The sequence below is a fragment of the Ips typographus genome, linkage group LG1, assembly GCF_016097725.1.
Source record: "Ips typographus isolate SLU linkage group LG1, UJ_Ityp_2.0, whole genome shotgun sequence".
In the NCBI taxonomy this organism is placed as follows: domain Eukaryota; kingdom Metazoa; phylum Arthropoda; class Insecta; order Coleoptera; family Curculionidae; genus Ips; species Ips typographus.
Window position 1 is genome coordinate 20,270,585 of NC_138422.1, and position 16,145 is coordinate 20,286,729.

Genomic DNA, 16,145 nt, shown 5'->3' on the forward strand with positions numbered 1-16,145 from the left:
GCAATACCAGAAACTGTTTAGCATTGTTAGAAACTATCTGGCAATGTTTGAAACTGTGTGGCATTGTTGGAAACTATCTGAAATTTCCAGAAATTGTATGTAGCATTATTAGAAACTATCTGACATCTGCCAGAAACTAACTGGTATACCTAGAAACTATTTTGGCATTGTTAGATTTTGCTAGAAACTATTTGACATTGTTAGAAACTGTCTGGTAATATCAAAAGCTAACAGAAGCTAAACTATTTGAAAATTGACAGAAACTATCTACCATTATTAGAAGAAAAGAAAATATAGTGTTGAAAGACCAGAAAATATCTGGTGTTGTTATAAAGGTATCTGGCAATACCAGAAGCAAACTCTGCCAGAAGCAAACTCTGCCATTGCCAGGAATTATCTGCCATTGTTATAAACTATCTGGCAATGCTAGAAACTGTATAGCATCATTAGAAACTATCTGACATTTGCCAGAAACTAACTGGTATACCTAGAAACTATTTTGGCATTGTTAGATTTTTCCAGAAACTATTTGACATTGTTAGAAACTGTCTGGCAATGTCAGAAACTAACTGGCATTGCCCGAAATTATCTGGAAATACCAGAAGCTAACTGCCATTGCCAGGAACAATCTGGTATTGTTGGAACCTATCTGAAAATTGACAGAAACTAACTCGTGCATTGCTAGAAACTATCTGGCAATGCCAGAAACCAGCTGACATTACCAGAAGCTAACTGCCATTGCCAGGAACTATCTGGTATTGTTGGAAGCTATCTGAAAATTGACAGAAACTAACTCGTGCATTGCTAGAAACTATCTGTCATTATTAGAAACTATCTGGCATTCTTAGAAAGTATCTGGCAATAGCAGAAACTATCTGGTGTTCAAAAAGAAGTAGTAGTCCATATTCTTTCAGTGGAGTTGTACAAGTACAAAAGGAAGGGAATGACACGCAGTCGTCTCCACAATACTTTATTTCAACGTTCAAAGGGTCTGCTCTACAGTTTCGGACATATAAATGGCCATCTTCAGCAGCTACAAGAATAACTTACTCAGTGTACCAGATGTTGAAGCGCGATCAACATCTGGTACACATAAGTAGAGTAAGTTATTCTTATTGTAGCTCCTGAAGATGGCCATTTATATGTCCGAAACTAGTAGAGCACGCCTTACGCCTCTACTTCTTTATTTCTCCTTATTCCTACATTTTTCATATTCTTGCCTATTTGGGCAATGTTCATTTTGTATGACAGAAAACTGATAAATATTCATTATTAGAAAATACGTTTTTTACGTTTATGTTTGCCCTGATGCCAACAGTAACCCTTAACTTAGCAAAGAATACCTTAAATTTGACCCTTGCAATGATTAAATTTATAAAGATTTACCTTAACTTTAACTTCCACTTCGCTAAGTCCAACTTTTGTTATAAACCTCATATTTTCTGTGTATTAATGTCAGAATAAATTGCTGTCAACAGACTTTGACAATATAATGTGTCGCAAAACATGTTAAATGTTTGATCAAAGTTTTTTTCTTCTAAATTCTACAATTCTTAACATTGGTCTTTTAAAAAACAACATCTAAATACAGATGTAAAATAAATCTCCATATGCGCTACTCAATAACTCCTGCGCCTCCATGAACCTCAAATATTGAGAAATTTATTCCGGTTAATGAGAAACCCAAAACTGAGAGTCCTATCATACTACTCATGAGCAAAATATTTACCAATCATGGAAGAAGAAAGTGCCAACCATTCGTCAATACCAGAAGAGCCAGATAATAATCCTTCAGCGACACTCCTAAGTGACAAACTACAAAATGAAGAATCTGTGACTGAAATTCGTGGTATGGAGGATCTGGTTGATGAAAACTCAAGCTTGTCAGAGCTGCAGTTGGTCCAGCGCAAATCCACAGCAAAAAAACTTTCAAATATAGTTTCTGAATGGGGTAAAAAGGTATATTAAAATTCCTAAGTCATTAAAGATTACCAAATCAATGATTTGTTATTTAGAGTATGCTTGAGACATCTCCGGAAAAATCTGATGGTGTTAGTGGTGAATCTTCAGAACCAAACCGCAGAAAACGTTCGAGCTTACCTACTGCTGCTGAAGAACTAAAATCAGAGGTTACATCTCAAGAAACGGTTCAAAACACATCAGACAATAGTACAAGAGAAATACCCCCTAGGACGTCGATTGTACGTTTTTCAAGGAGAAGTACTATTCGTTATGATCCATCTATTAGAATCGACACTCACGAGGAAGATTTAGGCAGCTTCTTTGATTTGAAACAAAATGAAATTGTACTGTTTGACGACTATGCTGAAACAGTTGAAGAAGAGTCGGCAGTATGTACGATAGGGGAAGAGGGTTCGATTTTAGATAGAGACTTATATTATAGAAAGTATGACGCGACAAGCGACCAACTCGTAAGAAATAGAATTAAAAACAACGTTCTACAGAAATTGGTGGCAATGTATTTGAGAAGACGTAAAATAGATTATGGCGGTAAAGACATAAAACCCCCTACAGATCAAATAACAAGGTATCGGCAAAAACTTGATGCTTACCAGCATCTAATGCAGATTGATATGTCTCAGAGATTGACTGTTGAAGGGGAAATATTTGAGTTGCTAAACAAAAGAAACGTCAAACTTCTCGAACTAGATAACCTCTTTAAACGTTTGCAAAATCGTGAAGAAAATGTGGGCCAAGGGCTTATCTACTCTAAAACTGGAATTGAGCTATCAGAAAAAACGATTCAAAGATCTCTTAAACGGCAAGCGTACCGGCTTCGTCAAGTTTGCCTCATGAGGTTGAAGTATATTAAATTACAGGAGATGGTCCAAGAAAAAATTTCGGCCATTAATCACGTTGACATTATTGGAGATAATTTACGCTTATCAGATTACGAGCAACTGAAAGAAGACAATCGATCTTTGGCCGATAAAATTGAAGAACGGGATGAAGAATTAGCCGTGTTGCGCTCAAAAGGCCGAAACACTACTCAGGTATTGGCGCATACGAGAGAAAAAATCGCGGCCTTAAGTTCTGATGTGTACGATTTAAAAGAGGATTTAAATACCGCCAATGCTAAAATGACAAAATGCAGAACACGTTTAGGGTCAATTAAGCAAGATAAAGATAGTTACAGAAAAATGTCAACAAAGTTGAAAGACGAGTCTGGCCTTTTGACTCAACCACAATTATTGAGAGACATGGAGAAGACACAAAAAGAAGTAGAGGATGCTGAAGCTGAACTAACTAAATATAAAAAATACACCATTAAGAAGGCGAACTGTGTAAAAAAACTAAGGCACAATATGGAGATTCTCAGGGAGGAAACTAATGAAGAAAAAAGTTCACTGGGTTTGAGGAATGATATAAAAGAAACGGAAATCATAAAGAAAGATTCTGACTCCTTTTCATTTCCATCGTCGAAGTCAACTGCAAGTATTTACAAAAAAAGGCCTACTTTATATATTCCTACCATCAAACCTAATGCTTTCAGTCAGGTTCTTAGGATTAGACCAACACCAGTAGTGCTCGACAAAAGGAAATGAAATCATTTATTGCTTCAGGGATAAATAAAGAATAAATTAATATTTAAAGTGCTAAAGCATCAATCACTTTGGTGAGAGTATTTTTTTCTGATTATTCCACTCTATTATGTTATCAAACAATCAATCAAATTGTGCTTTATTGTCTAAAGAAGCAAGTTCTTATTGACAAAGTTAAATTACATATTACATATAGGTTGTCTCTACGCCTCTCTGTCTACAGCGGTCCTCATCACTTCTTCCATTGGTATATTTGCTAAGGTCTTGATTTGGTCGATGAACCAGATTAGTGATCGTCCTCTGTTCCTTCCCCTGAATGACCAGCTTTTCCATTCCATCCTTTCTTACATGACCAAAATATTTGAGAATACGTCTTTGTATGATTGATAGAAGACGGTCTTTAGGATTTATTTTTAGCTCTTGTAGGATTGACGCATTTGTTCTGGGAACAGGCCACGATATTCTAAGCATTCTTCGATATCAGATCATTTTGAAGGCATCAATCCTCCGTCGGCAGGAGGCATTAAGAGTCCATGACTGATGCGTATGTGGCAACCGGAAATATAAGCGACCTAAGCAGTTATAGTTTTGTATTTATTTTAATGCGATATGGTCTTAATGTCGAACAAAAAACTCAAAACTCATCTATAATATATACAGAAACGCTACTATGTCAGTTAGACTACACGAAACTAGCATAGCAACCTCATTGAAATCGGAAGAGGTGTGAGGCAAGGAGACATCATGTCTCCTAAATTACTTATTACCGTTCTAGAACATGCCTTCAAAAAACTCGACTGGGACACAAAGGTCGGACACACAGACGGTCGAAACCTTAGCCACCTCCGATTCGCGGACGACATAGTCCTAACAACTGACGACTTGGGAGAGGCGAGACAAATGCTCTACGAATGAGGGGAGGGCTGCGGAGTTGGTCTTAAAATGAACTTCTCCAAGACGAAGATCATGACAAATCTCGTCATGAGCGAAATTATAAACATCGATAACACCGAAATCCAATGTGATGATGATATGGTCTTTCCATATTTTGACAAGTTTTGTGACTGAGGATTTTGCCATTCCCATTATTCCTCTCTTAATTTCTTCTTCACTTTCCCCTCTATTTGCAATGGAAGCTCCCAAATAAATGACTCTTTCCTTTCTCAGTGCGTTTGGTCGTATCATTTGAAAGGACTGAGGACTTGGACCACTGCTCTATCGACGACCATAGTCAATCATTTATTTTTATTCACTTTCAGGCCTGCTTCTTCGATATACAGTGCGTTTTTTTTAACGCGCAACATAGGATTTCACGTGTTAAATTTTTAAGCCCATGTTAGACCATGTTATTTTGGAACTACAAATATAAAACTTGACGGGTGGCTATTTCGTACCCTGAAGCTTACGTAAATTTACCAATTCGGCCTAAAAAGTGTTAAAAAACTTGCAAAAAATCATCTTTTTTCGAAAAGGTTTTATCGTTTCATACTCCCTGTATGCATTGTTGTTCTTCGTTGTTTTTGATACTGGCACGGCAGGTAGCAGGTAAAATTTGGCGTAGAAAGTAAAACAGGGTGATCATTAACTTTATATCAAGAAAGTTAAGAACAAAAGAAGTATTTTTATAAGTGAATTGTTCAAAGTGACCTCCATTTGAAGCCAAACAGTATATTCCAAACAATCATAAAATACCCTTTTGACGTTCAAAAGATGTCGGGTCGTGATGAAGTCAAAATAAGTCACTTTACCTGCTACCTGCCCTGCCAGTATCAAAAACAACAAGGAACAACAATGCATACAGGGAGTATGAAAGGATAAAATCTTTTCGAAAAAAAATGATTTTTTTGCAGTTTTAAATCACTTTTTAGACCAAATTGGTAGACTTACTTAAGCTTCAGGGTACTAAAGACACACCCGTCAAGTTTTATACTTGTAGTTCCAAAATAACATGGTCTAACATGGGCTTAAAAGTTTAACACGTAAAATCCTATGTTGCGCGTTAAAAAAAACGCACTGTATAACCTGACCTGGAGCAACTTTTTCTTTGACTGTGCCAACACATTGGATATTTTTCTACCTCCTATTGATACTCCTCCCGTCCAGTTCTGGGTTGCCTTTCCATCATACACTCACCGTACATATTGAAGAGTAGAGGGAAAAGTATCCTTGTCTGATCCTCTTATCGGTTTGGAACTCCAACTTCACAGGGAATACCAAAGCCGACAAACTTGCTCTAAGTTCGGAGACAGCCTCAAACCGGCACTCGGTAAAGCAAAGAGGTGGTTGGTGTTAGCAGGACCACTTTGACTTATGGCTGAGAACTGCAGGGTTGGCTCACTCCAAGGAGTTTATGAGGGGGTCCTCCAAGAATAGAATCAACTATTTCCTGCAGAACACATCTGAGACTGTGCTATACACCGGTCATTGTCAGCTAAGGGCTCACATGCACCGGATAGGCCTGGTGCTGATAAGCAGAATATAGCTGGTACTGGTAAATATTTTGTAACACCAGTTTCAGTCAACATTGGTGAGCTGGTCTCGTGTTCCTCTTCCAGGAACACAATCTTGTGCAACTAAGATACCGAAGCAGGTAGACTGTCAACCTCCTGTCAAACTATCTTCTATATCCTATCTAAAATTATCATACATACCCTATTCCCTTTCTCCATTACCACCCCCGCACTTTTTCCAATCACCCGCACACACTCCGTCACTCCCAGATGTCTGTTTTCCCCTGGAATCACCACCCTTTACTCCCCAAATCTCGCTACCATACAGAACTGCTGGTTTCACCACTGCTTCTATATTACAGCATGCTTCTTTCTCTCATGCTCTAGCCTCCCCATATTCTACTCACCTTTTTCTATCCAATCTGACCACTAACAAAACTGATGTGAATGTACGTCGCCTGTATATGTGTAGTAATCGCAAACTATACCCTATTTAAAAAACGTATTGTATCAAAAATAAGTGAAGTAAAGCAGGTAATGAATAATTGGAAATTCAAGTTTAGGTGTTCCATCTGAAAATCAAAAGTTAGTGTTCTTTCCGACTGGTCTGGTAACACCGCAAAGTCCAAAATATTTTGGAAAGAGAGTAAGTTTGAAGCCAACCTACGCTCTGCACTCCAAATTTCAACAAAAACTATATCGTTCTCTAGATATTTCTAATATGCCGTCACCGTGAATCCTGTATATTGTCTTGTCGCCCATTCTTTAACATTTTTAATAAAAATCTTGCTCCACCTGTTATACTCTTCCCATCTTGTCTGACACTCCTGTAGCAATTCCTTCCTGGCCGCACCTTTGTTTTCCTTCCCTGTAGAATGCTTCTCGTTCTATCACGGAGAGTTTAATTGGCGGAATTTTAGCCAATACTTAGACGGTCTCATGGAGGCCGTGTACAGCAGTACTGACCTGACTGCACTCACTCACAAACATTCGTTTTTGGCAAAGCTCGCTTTCCCCACCCTTAGCATTATAAGACTTAACAAGACAATTTAAATTGTTATACATAGAAAGTGCCCTTTCTGCCACTTTTTGGCGTGCGTGGTCATTCTGAGATCCTTGTCCAGGTATTTAACCCACTACGAGACAACTACTAACCACTACTCGCGACTCTGGAACAACTGATTGATCCCTATCTACTTAGAAGGAAAAACCTTAAAACCTCATCCACCACTGGCAAGTCTAATAAATTGAGTAGAGTGGGAAAACGCTTAAATCTTAATATAGCGGTAAAGTACCACTCCGTACTTGTTAGGTAAACAACTATAACACACATTTTGAACATGATGATAAGCATTTATTTTCCACACCATGTTATAAAAAAAAATTGTCACAAAACAAAAGTTATTAGCAGTTTTTGTAGAAGGCAAAACTGCTAAAACTAAACAATACTTTGAGAAAAATCTCTCTTACATACTAATAGAAATAATTTAAATTTTTGCCAAAATTATTAATAATACTATAAATTTCGTAACAATCTGTTATTAATACTAGGTATTAATAAATACTAGACTTTAGTTAGGCAACGGAACCTTTTGCACTACTTCAAATTAATTTCATATAGAAACTATAATGATATTAGTGTGGGTATTAGGTACTGTTTATTATTAATCACTGAGCAGTGCAGAAAGTAGAGGTCAGCTACCTAAATTAATAGTTATTAAGTATATAAGGGGATTAACAAGCCTTTAATCCACGAGAAAAAATGTACACTCGAGGAGCAGCCGAGAGTTACATTTTTTCGAGAAGATTAAAAGCAGTTAATTCCCGAATTTAATTCAACATTTTATCCACGACCACGGCTCAATTAGGAGTGAAAAAGCGGGCAAAAATTCCTGGTTTTGAAAAATGTCGTTGAGAAATTTATTTTTACAAAAATAATATTAAACTGAAAAGTAGAAAGCCTTGAAATCGTTTTTATAAGCGTTTGTTTATTGGTCAACAAGCGACCGAGATAGTTTACAAAATCGGCATCATCAAAAAATGAGTGAGAATCTCTTTATTCCTGCTGAAATCCTGCAAGAAGCTCAAGAAGCAACTTTTTGTGTGCTACCAGCGGAAAGTGAAAGTGTATACGAGAAGGAATTGGTGGAATTCAACAACTGGAGAAAGAAAAGTGGTATAGCAGAAGGAGCAATTACAGAAGAGGTTCTATTATCCAATTTTTGGGTGAAGAAATGGTTTGCGGCTTCTTCGATGTGCACAAAATATTCGATGTTAAAAGTGCATAGAAGTATTGATATTTCGAAGTATGGTAAACTTACTTCATATTTAAAATCCGCATCAAGAAATTACAAACCAAAAAGAGCAAATATACTGCAGAGAGAGCAAATTGAAAAATTTTTGAGAAAAGCACCGAATCAGGAATATTTACAAGTTAAGGTAGGAAGTTCAGGATGTTAATATTTCAATTTACATATGAAATGTTTTATTTTTAACCTTTTACAGGTTGCAAGGATCATGGGAGAATTAACCTTTTCGGATATCAGCCAAGTCCAAGACAGTTACTTCCATGTACTCATTTCGAATACAAAAACAAACATTTCAAGAAGATTCACGATTATTGAAGAAGTCTTTTCAGTCAATGCTGTAGAAGTATGTCGCAAATACATAAATTTGCAACCTAAAACTGCTCATGGGAGATGAGCAGTTGCCCTCTCCAGTTCTTCAGAAACTCCAAATCAAGTAAAAGTTAAAATTAAATCATAAATGTTAATGTTAATAATAATTTCAAATAAAATACTATAAAATCCAAGGGTGGTACTTATTGTGATTCCGACTACAGCCTAAACTGGTCAATTGTAGAAAAGTGAACGCAGAGTGAGAACAGGAGGAAAAAAATTTTGATTAAATAAGTACTGATTTTGCAGGAAAGCGTAGTGTTATGAATTTAATACACGACAGTGTATTAGAAGGCCTTTAATCCACGCCAAACAGACGTATTAAACCATTATAACATACCGGTCATGGATAAACAAAATTATTTAGCTAGGGAACGGCAATTATCATTGATGACAAGTTTTGGATGAGGTAGCTGTCCTACATGTTGCCTTTTATAATTATTTTTTTAGCTTACACCCACCAACACCAAAGTTTTTTAATTTAAGTAGAAAACAATTGCCTCACAAAGTAGAACGTCATTTCAACATTACAACATAAATAATAATGTATTTGTGTCAACTATTTACTTTTTTGTTTCTTTGACTTTGCCTTAGTATCATGCCTTTCCCACCTAATACTGTTAATTTTTTCTCCTAATACATAAACCGCGATTGTAATAACTAAGTTGGAAACAAAAAAAATGATCCTACTAGGTAAATTTAGCACATTCAAAACGGGGTAGACCCATTTATTTGTGTGTGCATACAAATAATGTATCCAGACTAGATATGTAAGCATAAAGCCTACCAGGATAGACAATCCCACTTTCCGTGAAGGATACTTGCGGTATGAGGTCAACATTTCCAATAAAGTAAACAACATTATATTTGTATGCATCAAGTGGTTTAACCACATAGGAAAAAATCTGTCAAGGATTCCAGGAAAAATTAGTTCCCGATCAATGGCGTATAAACCCCAAAAAGTGAGACCGACAAACATTGCAAGTGGGAAAGCCAACGCAGGCAAAATCTAGAAGTAATTAAATTGTACTAATAATGATAATCACCTTGGTAAATACTTACAATATCTTTGACTTTCCGTATCAGAGGCTTGGTTTTTGGATTCTTTTCATTTGTCCCAATGATGTCGTTTAAGAAACAGATAGTAAAAAATACTGACTGCAGTAACTGAAAAGAAAGATTCCTTTTCAAATACAAGGTGTGAAATTTAACATTATGGGGATATTGAAGACCATGGGAGATATAAAGTTGGTTACATGGAAAAGTTGCGTACTAGTCTGCATAAAGGTAGTCTGGGTTAGTAATGTTTTAAACCGTTACTGTATCTACCAAAAAAATCCGGTTGATTTTGTTATTGCGAGAGCTACGATAATTAATATTTCAAATTAGGGATAAAGAGTTATGGTGATTCTGAAAATATTGTCTAAATTGGTGTGGTATTTACTCTTATCGGCGCGGCCTTTGGCCAAATTTGTTTTTTTTTTATAAAATATACATGATTAAGAAACACTCTTTAAAAATGTAATAAGACTGATAGTAATAAGAAGTAAAACTGATGTTTTAAGTATCATCATTCTTCCTTGTTCTATGGTGTAGAGGCTTGGACCACAACTGATGCCACTTTAAAAAGACTATCGGCGTATTTTGAAAATATCCTGGACGGAACACATCACCAACATGGAAGTCACGCAGAGATTGGGGAAGGAGAAGGAAGTCGTCTTTACAAAAGAACGGAAGCTGGAGTATTTTGGTCACATACTAAGACATGAAAAATACCGCCTTCTACAGTTGGTTGTCCAGGGCAAGGTGGATAGCAGGAGAGGACCAGGGAGGAGACGACATTCTTGGTTGCACAACCTACGCCAGTGGTTTGGATTGTTATCTGTTGACCTGTTTAGATAGCCATGTTAATAGCCAACGTCCGCAACGGATAAGGCAATGAGAGAAGATTCTTCCTTATCCCTAACTTGAATTTTTCATGATTTACAGAAGATGGGTTGCAATAAGAAAAATATGGTAGGTAATTTATTAAATATCCTCATTTTGGGTTTCACCCTTTATAAGAGTACCAATTTAAAATATTACTATCCCGGATTATTTTTACGCAGACTAGACTGCAAACTGCAGCTTTTCTGCTATTTAACCAATATTGTATCTCCAACGGTTTCAAATAGCTCTATTTTAAATCTGACATCCTGTATATTTATCACCTACTAAATAGAATAAATTTACTTTTTTTACACTTATCCGCAGTTTTTACATATTATACGGAAATTGAAAGAAACTCTCTACAACTTCATGTAAATCATTCCAAGTATTTGATAAAATAAAAATCTTTTAAAAAAATTCCATTAATCCTGTATTTTATTTTGTGGTTTGTTAGCCGTAGGAACACAGTTTCGCTTTATAAAAGGGTACTAGAGAAGGATTCTCGATGAAGCTTCTAGTACAGAAATGTTATGACCAACGCCAGAATGTTTTGATATGTTTCATTGACTATCAAGAAGCCTTTAGATAGTGTAAACATCACCTGTTGATCAGTAGGCTGCGAAAAATAGGAATCGACGATATAAGGAGGACAATCTGATGATCAGAAAATATCTCTTGACGCAGGAATTTAACGTCGCTAAAGGGTTTGCGTGTGTTATCTCCCATGCTTTTTAACATCTACGTGGAGAGGATTTTTTAAATAGCTCTGGAGGGCGTGGTTGCTGGAATAAAAGTAAACGGTATGCGATTGATCGATTATTTTCGATATGCGGATGACACTGGTTAGTAATCCGGAGAATCTACAGGGCATACTAGATAGAGTTACCGAAGTGGGCGATCACAAAAATGAAATTGATGGTCATCAGTAGACAGGAATTAAGTAACATCAACCTTACAATCAAAGGTGAAGCAGTTGAAAGTGTGCCCACATTTAAATACTTTGGGCGCTACAATCAATAAGAAGTAGGATTGTGATACGGAGGTAAAAATACGAATCGGAAGTTGAACAGAGTGGAAACATGGTCACTCAAGGTCAGAGCACTGAAACGAATAGAAGCATTCGAAATGTGAGTACTACGAAGAATGCTTTAAATCTCTTGGACAAAGCACATGTCAAAGGACGATATCTGGCTGAGAGCTGGCATATAGAGACATCCAGGTTCAGGGAAAAATTGAGAAGAAACGTGGGCCGGTACAAAAACAACATTCCTGGCAATACCAGAGAATGCTGTGGGATACCGGATGCGGAATCAATTTTTTGACATGCAGAGAACCACACAGTTGTTATTCAATAGTGGACAGGTGTCCCCTACACACAGATCATGCATAAGGGACAAGAAAAAGAAGAAGTATCGAGGAACTCGACAGGAACTAGTCCTTCTTGTCTTCAAAACAGATGCTGTAATCACTCAAAATTAGACAAGTTTTACAAGATAGTATATTTAGTATCAAGAACAGTTGCTTTACTGGTTGATGACAAAGTTTGGAGGCTGAGTAAAGCAAAGCTTCTAATTTGCTGGAATCACTTAAAATTAGACAAGTTGAACAATAAGGTTAGTTACATTTTACTTCAGTAGGTGACAGGTGTATTAAAAATGATAATTTGTAACAATTGTTTCTGGAACACTGTGAATCAATTAATGATAATTTTTATTTGTTTTTTTAACTTTTTATTAGCTTTAGGTCAGTGTTTTTAAATTAAAATTTACATTTTGGGGAGGCTCATCCGTTTAATTAACTTTTTGGCTCCCTACAAGCCTTTTTCAAAATTGTTACTGGTACAAAGATCACTAAAATAAACTATAACTAAATGGAACTGAATTAAATTACACAGTACAATCTTTCCCCAGTATTATTTCATACATACAACATTATACTCATTTGATTGAGTTTAAAATGGCAAGAGATGGGTTAAACTGTATTATTGATATAGTGATTATTATAAAAAAATACCGGAATTATTCTTTATAGGTACAGGGTGTCTCATTATAAACGGTCCCTCTTTTAACTTTGTTGTGTATGATTTTATAAAAAAAAATGTTTATACAAAAGTAGTAGGACTTGTTCTAAAGATTTGAACGCAACTTACTTGAATTATACAGGACGTCCCAAAAAAGTTTGACGATTTCAACGATATATGGTTTGTTGAATTTATCTGTAATACTTTTCTTAAAAATTGAGAAAAAACAAATTCAAACTGCCATTACAAAAATGAAGTGAATAGAATTAGTAGAAATTATGCCGACTGGATTAAAAAAGTGATAAGATAAGTAAAAAAAGGAAAAGTTAAACAAATATGTATTTTTGCAATGGAATATGTTGATTCCTCTGTTAATACTTGTTTTTTCTTTACATTTTTTAGGAAAAGTATTACAGATAAATCTCTCTCAGATAAGAAACTCTCTTTCTCTTTTTCAAAGGAGCAATGAACCTAATTATTCAATTATATCAAACTAAATTATCTACTCATTATGACAACATATCAATTTCAATTGCTTAATTTATTTAAAAAACTTAAAGTATCAAGTAATAGGTACAGTAGGAATATTTTTTTGACAAGTGTGACACATCATTAGTTTTGGAATGTCTGTAGGTACTAAAAAGTTTAGGGTCCTATTTGAAAAATTGAAGTTGATGATGGTATCTAAAAAAACTAAAACTATTTTCTTGAAGAGCATAAGAGAAGGTGCCATTGATTTTCCAAAATAATCAAGTGGTAAAAAATAAAGTAGGAATTTGACTTTTTTGGTTTTTGTGGGGTATCTCCCCTTGTAATAAAATTTTTTTAAATCTATTTTTACCAAATTATTTAGCAATAAAATGCGCAACTTTGCCTCCATTTAACTAGCGCTCTATCAATTATAGTTTCTGAGATAGCACTGTTAATGCATCAAATTTGTAACACCCTATATGTAAAACTATATTCCAAAAATGCTTCATTAAAGAAATACAGAGTGTTGAAGTTTTAATTTTCTTTTAGTTTTAGCCTCCCAAACATTTATTTCTAGGGCGCCAGATGCTCTTTTTTCTAAAAAATTCAGTGTCCTTGTTTTGATTTTGAAACTTTTTTGTATCATTTATTTCTCCTGTATCTGTAACTGTTTGGGGTGCTTTTTCTGATAAAATTTTTCAAAAACTGTGACATATACAGAAAAAAATAAAGAGACAAAAAAGTGTTTAAATTGAACAAAAGATTTGAATGTTTTATAAAAAAAAATCATTGGCGCAACAGAAAAAAAAATATTTGTGAGGGAAAAAGGGCCCTAACCCTAAGAAATAACATCCTGTGGAGTTTTGTTAAAAGTTGGCTTATCCAATGATGTAGTGCATGACAAAATACACATCCATAGTCCAAATTTGAGCTAAACATCTCAAAATCTGTAAGTACTAAGCATTTCTGAAATATAGTTTATATTAGCAAACTATAGTAATTTTTAGCAGTATAATATGCCCTTTAAAATTGTGTATTAAAACCTCAAACACCCTGTGGAAGACCTACATTATTATTTATTCTACTAATAATTGCTGTTGGCAAAAAATATACAATAACATTTCTCTGAAGACGCCTCAATTGTAAGCAATATGCTTTAAAGGGAAACAACACAAACTTGCTAAATACTTACAGCATCCCAATATGTCAAAAATTTCAGCTTTTTGGTATTGAGTACATCTTCTCCTGTGATTTCAACTGGCAGTTTCACATAGTTCCAATCATAATAACAGCCAAACCAAAAGTGTGCTGCTATAAGGAAGTGGAACACACTTTGGAAACCCATTTTGCAGGAAGTTGAGTTTTCTATAAAAAACAATGAATATCTTGGATATTCAAATGGTAGGTAACTTAATTAATGCAGGAAAACCTGCCCCTGGGAAGCTTGATAGACTAATTACGTGTTGACCTTACGTAGGTTACGTGTGAACATTTTTGTCTGGGTAATATTATTAATTGCGATTAAAGTAATAGGACACTTCAAGGTTTTTACTGCAGAGTACCCTTCAAAATACAATTAATAATATTTATTTGCTGTTAATATTTTATTATTTTTTTCAATCTTAATTTAGTAAGGTTATGGTGAAGGTGAAGTGACAGTGACAAGTGTATTCATTTGACGTTTAACCATTAGGCGTTTTACCATGTCAACAGATGTCTATACCATTAACTAGATTTTGGCAACTTTCCGGCTAGATCACCGGAAATGATACATCTTGCATGTTGATTTACCGAGTGACGGCTGGAATAAGTAGTCCCCTCCTACTGATCAATAGCTTCGAGTGGATGAATTGGTAAGAGAAAGGGTAGCTTCTTACCCTTGGAATGAGAAATCGTTCCTAAAGGCGGAAGAACCAATTAAAGTTCAACCGTAAAGGAAACCTACTGTATTAACGATCCCTACGGATATTCCCAGGATATCCTTCCAATTAACTCTTATCATGTTGGAAGCTCAAATACAAATGGCCTCTAGTCCCGGGCAGACCTTAAGTGGTCAAGAGGTTCAACAAAATAAGAGAACAAAAGGCGCTTCTTGGAGTGTGAAAACTTTGTTTGCAGCTGGAAAGTTCGACAACCTAATCCAAGAGATGAACAGAATGGAGATAAACTTTCTCGGGGTAAGCAAAGTCCGCTGACCAAGAAATGGAATGATTAGATCAAAGGGTAAAGTATTATACTACTCAGGTACCAATAATGCCAGCCGAGAGAGATCTTAATAGATGGAAACATACAAAAGTCAGTAAAGAACGTCATCCCACTTTCTGAAAAAGCACTCCTCTGGTAGACCCATAAACATCAATATAATGCAGGTCTACGCCCCAATAGCAGACAAATCAGAAGAAGAAATTGGAGATATTTACGGACAGCTTGATAATGCCTTAAGACTTACAAAAACAAACAAAATCAATATAATTCTAGGAGACTTCAATGCTAAAGTTGGTAAGGGTGTCAGTCAAGTTGGGGGGATCAGTGGTTGGTGATTACGGCCTGGGTGAAAGAAACGAAATAGGGAAACGGTTAATTCAGTACTGCAAAGAGAATAATCTTGTGATTACAAATACATGGGTCACACTCCCACCAAGATAGTTATATGAAGACCATCTTAATAAAGAAATGGAAAGTATTGCCAATACAAGAGATAAGAACAAACACTGGCTTGAACTCAAAGAAGCTTATAGGAAAACAAATGAAACCTCCCTCACAACCACCAAAGGGCACAAGAAGAACAAATGGATGACTGATGATATTCTGGATTTAATGGAAAAACGAAGACAATGTACAGTAAACAAGAACTATACAGACTATAAAAGTCTTCAAAGGAGAATCCGAAATAAAATAAGAACAGCAAAAGAAAATTGGCTGACTGAAGGATGTCTGGTGGCAGAAAATCTGAGCAAACTGGGAGGTAGTTTCCATCTCCATAATAAAGTCAAAGAAAACGCCGGAATATACAACAATAGGAATATAAGTTTCA

At 35.6% G+C, this 16,145-nt stretch overlaps 2 protein-coding genes across 2 annotated transcripts; one reads left to right on the top strand and one right to left on the bottom strand.

The window, feature by feature from the left end:
- Positions 1-1,457: 1,457 nt before the first annotated feature.
- Positions 1,458-3,625, top strand: LOC145740381 (uncharacterized). Its single transcript, XM_081995911.1, has 2 exons — positions 1,458-1,959; positions 2,016-3,625. The coding sequence occupies exons 1-2, from the start codon at positions 1,735-1,737 to the stop codon at positions 3,564-3,566; spliced, it is 1,776 nt and encodes a 591-aa protein (XP_081852037.1). The 5' UTR covers positions 1,458-1,734; the 3' UTR covers positions 3,567-3,625.
- Positions 3,626-7,345: 3,720 nt separating this feature from the next.
- Positions 7,346-14,764, bottom strand: LOC145740384 (androgen-induced gene 1 protein-like). Its single transcript, XM_081995915.1, has 3 exons — positions 14,304-14,764; positions 9,754-9,858; positions 7,346-9,700 (listed from the first exon to the last, which is right to left on the bottom strand). Exons 1-3 carry the CDS (start codon positions 14,454-14,456, stop codon positions 9,251-9,253), a joined length of 708 nt encoding a protein of 235 aa, XP_081852041.1. The 5' UTR covers positions 14,457-14,764; the 3' UTR covers positions 7,346-9,250.
- Positions 14,765-16,145: the final 1,381 nt, after the last annotated feature.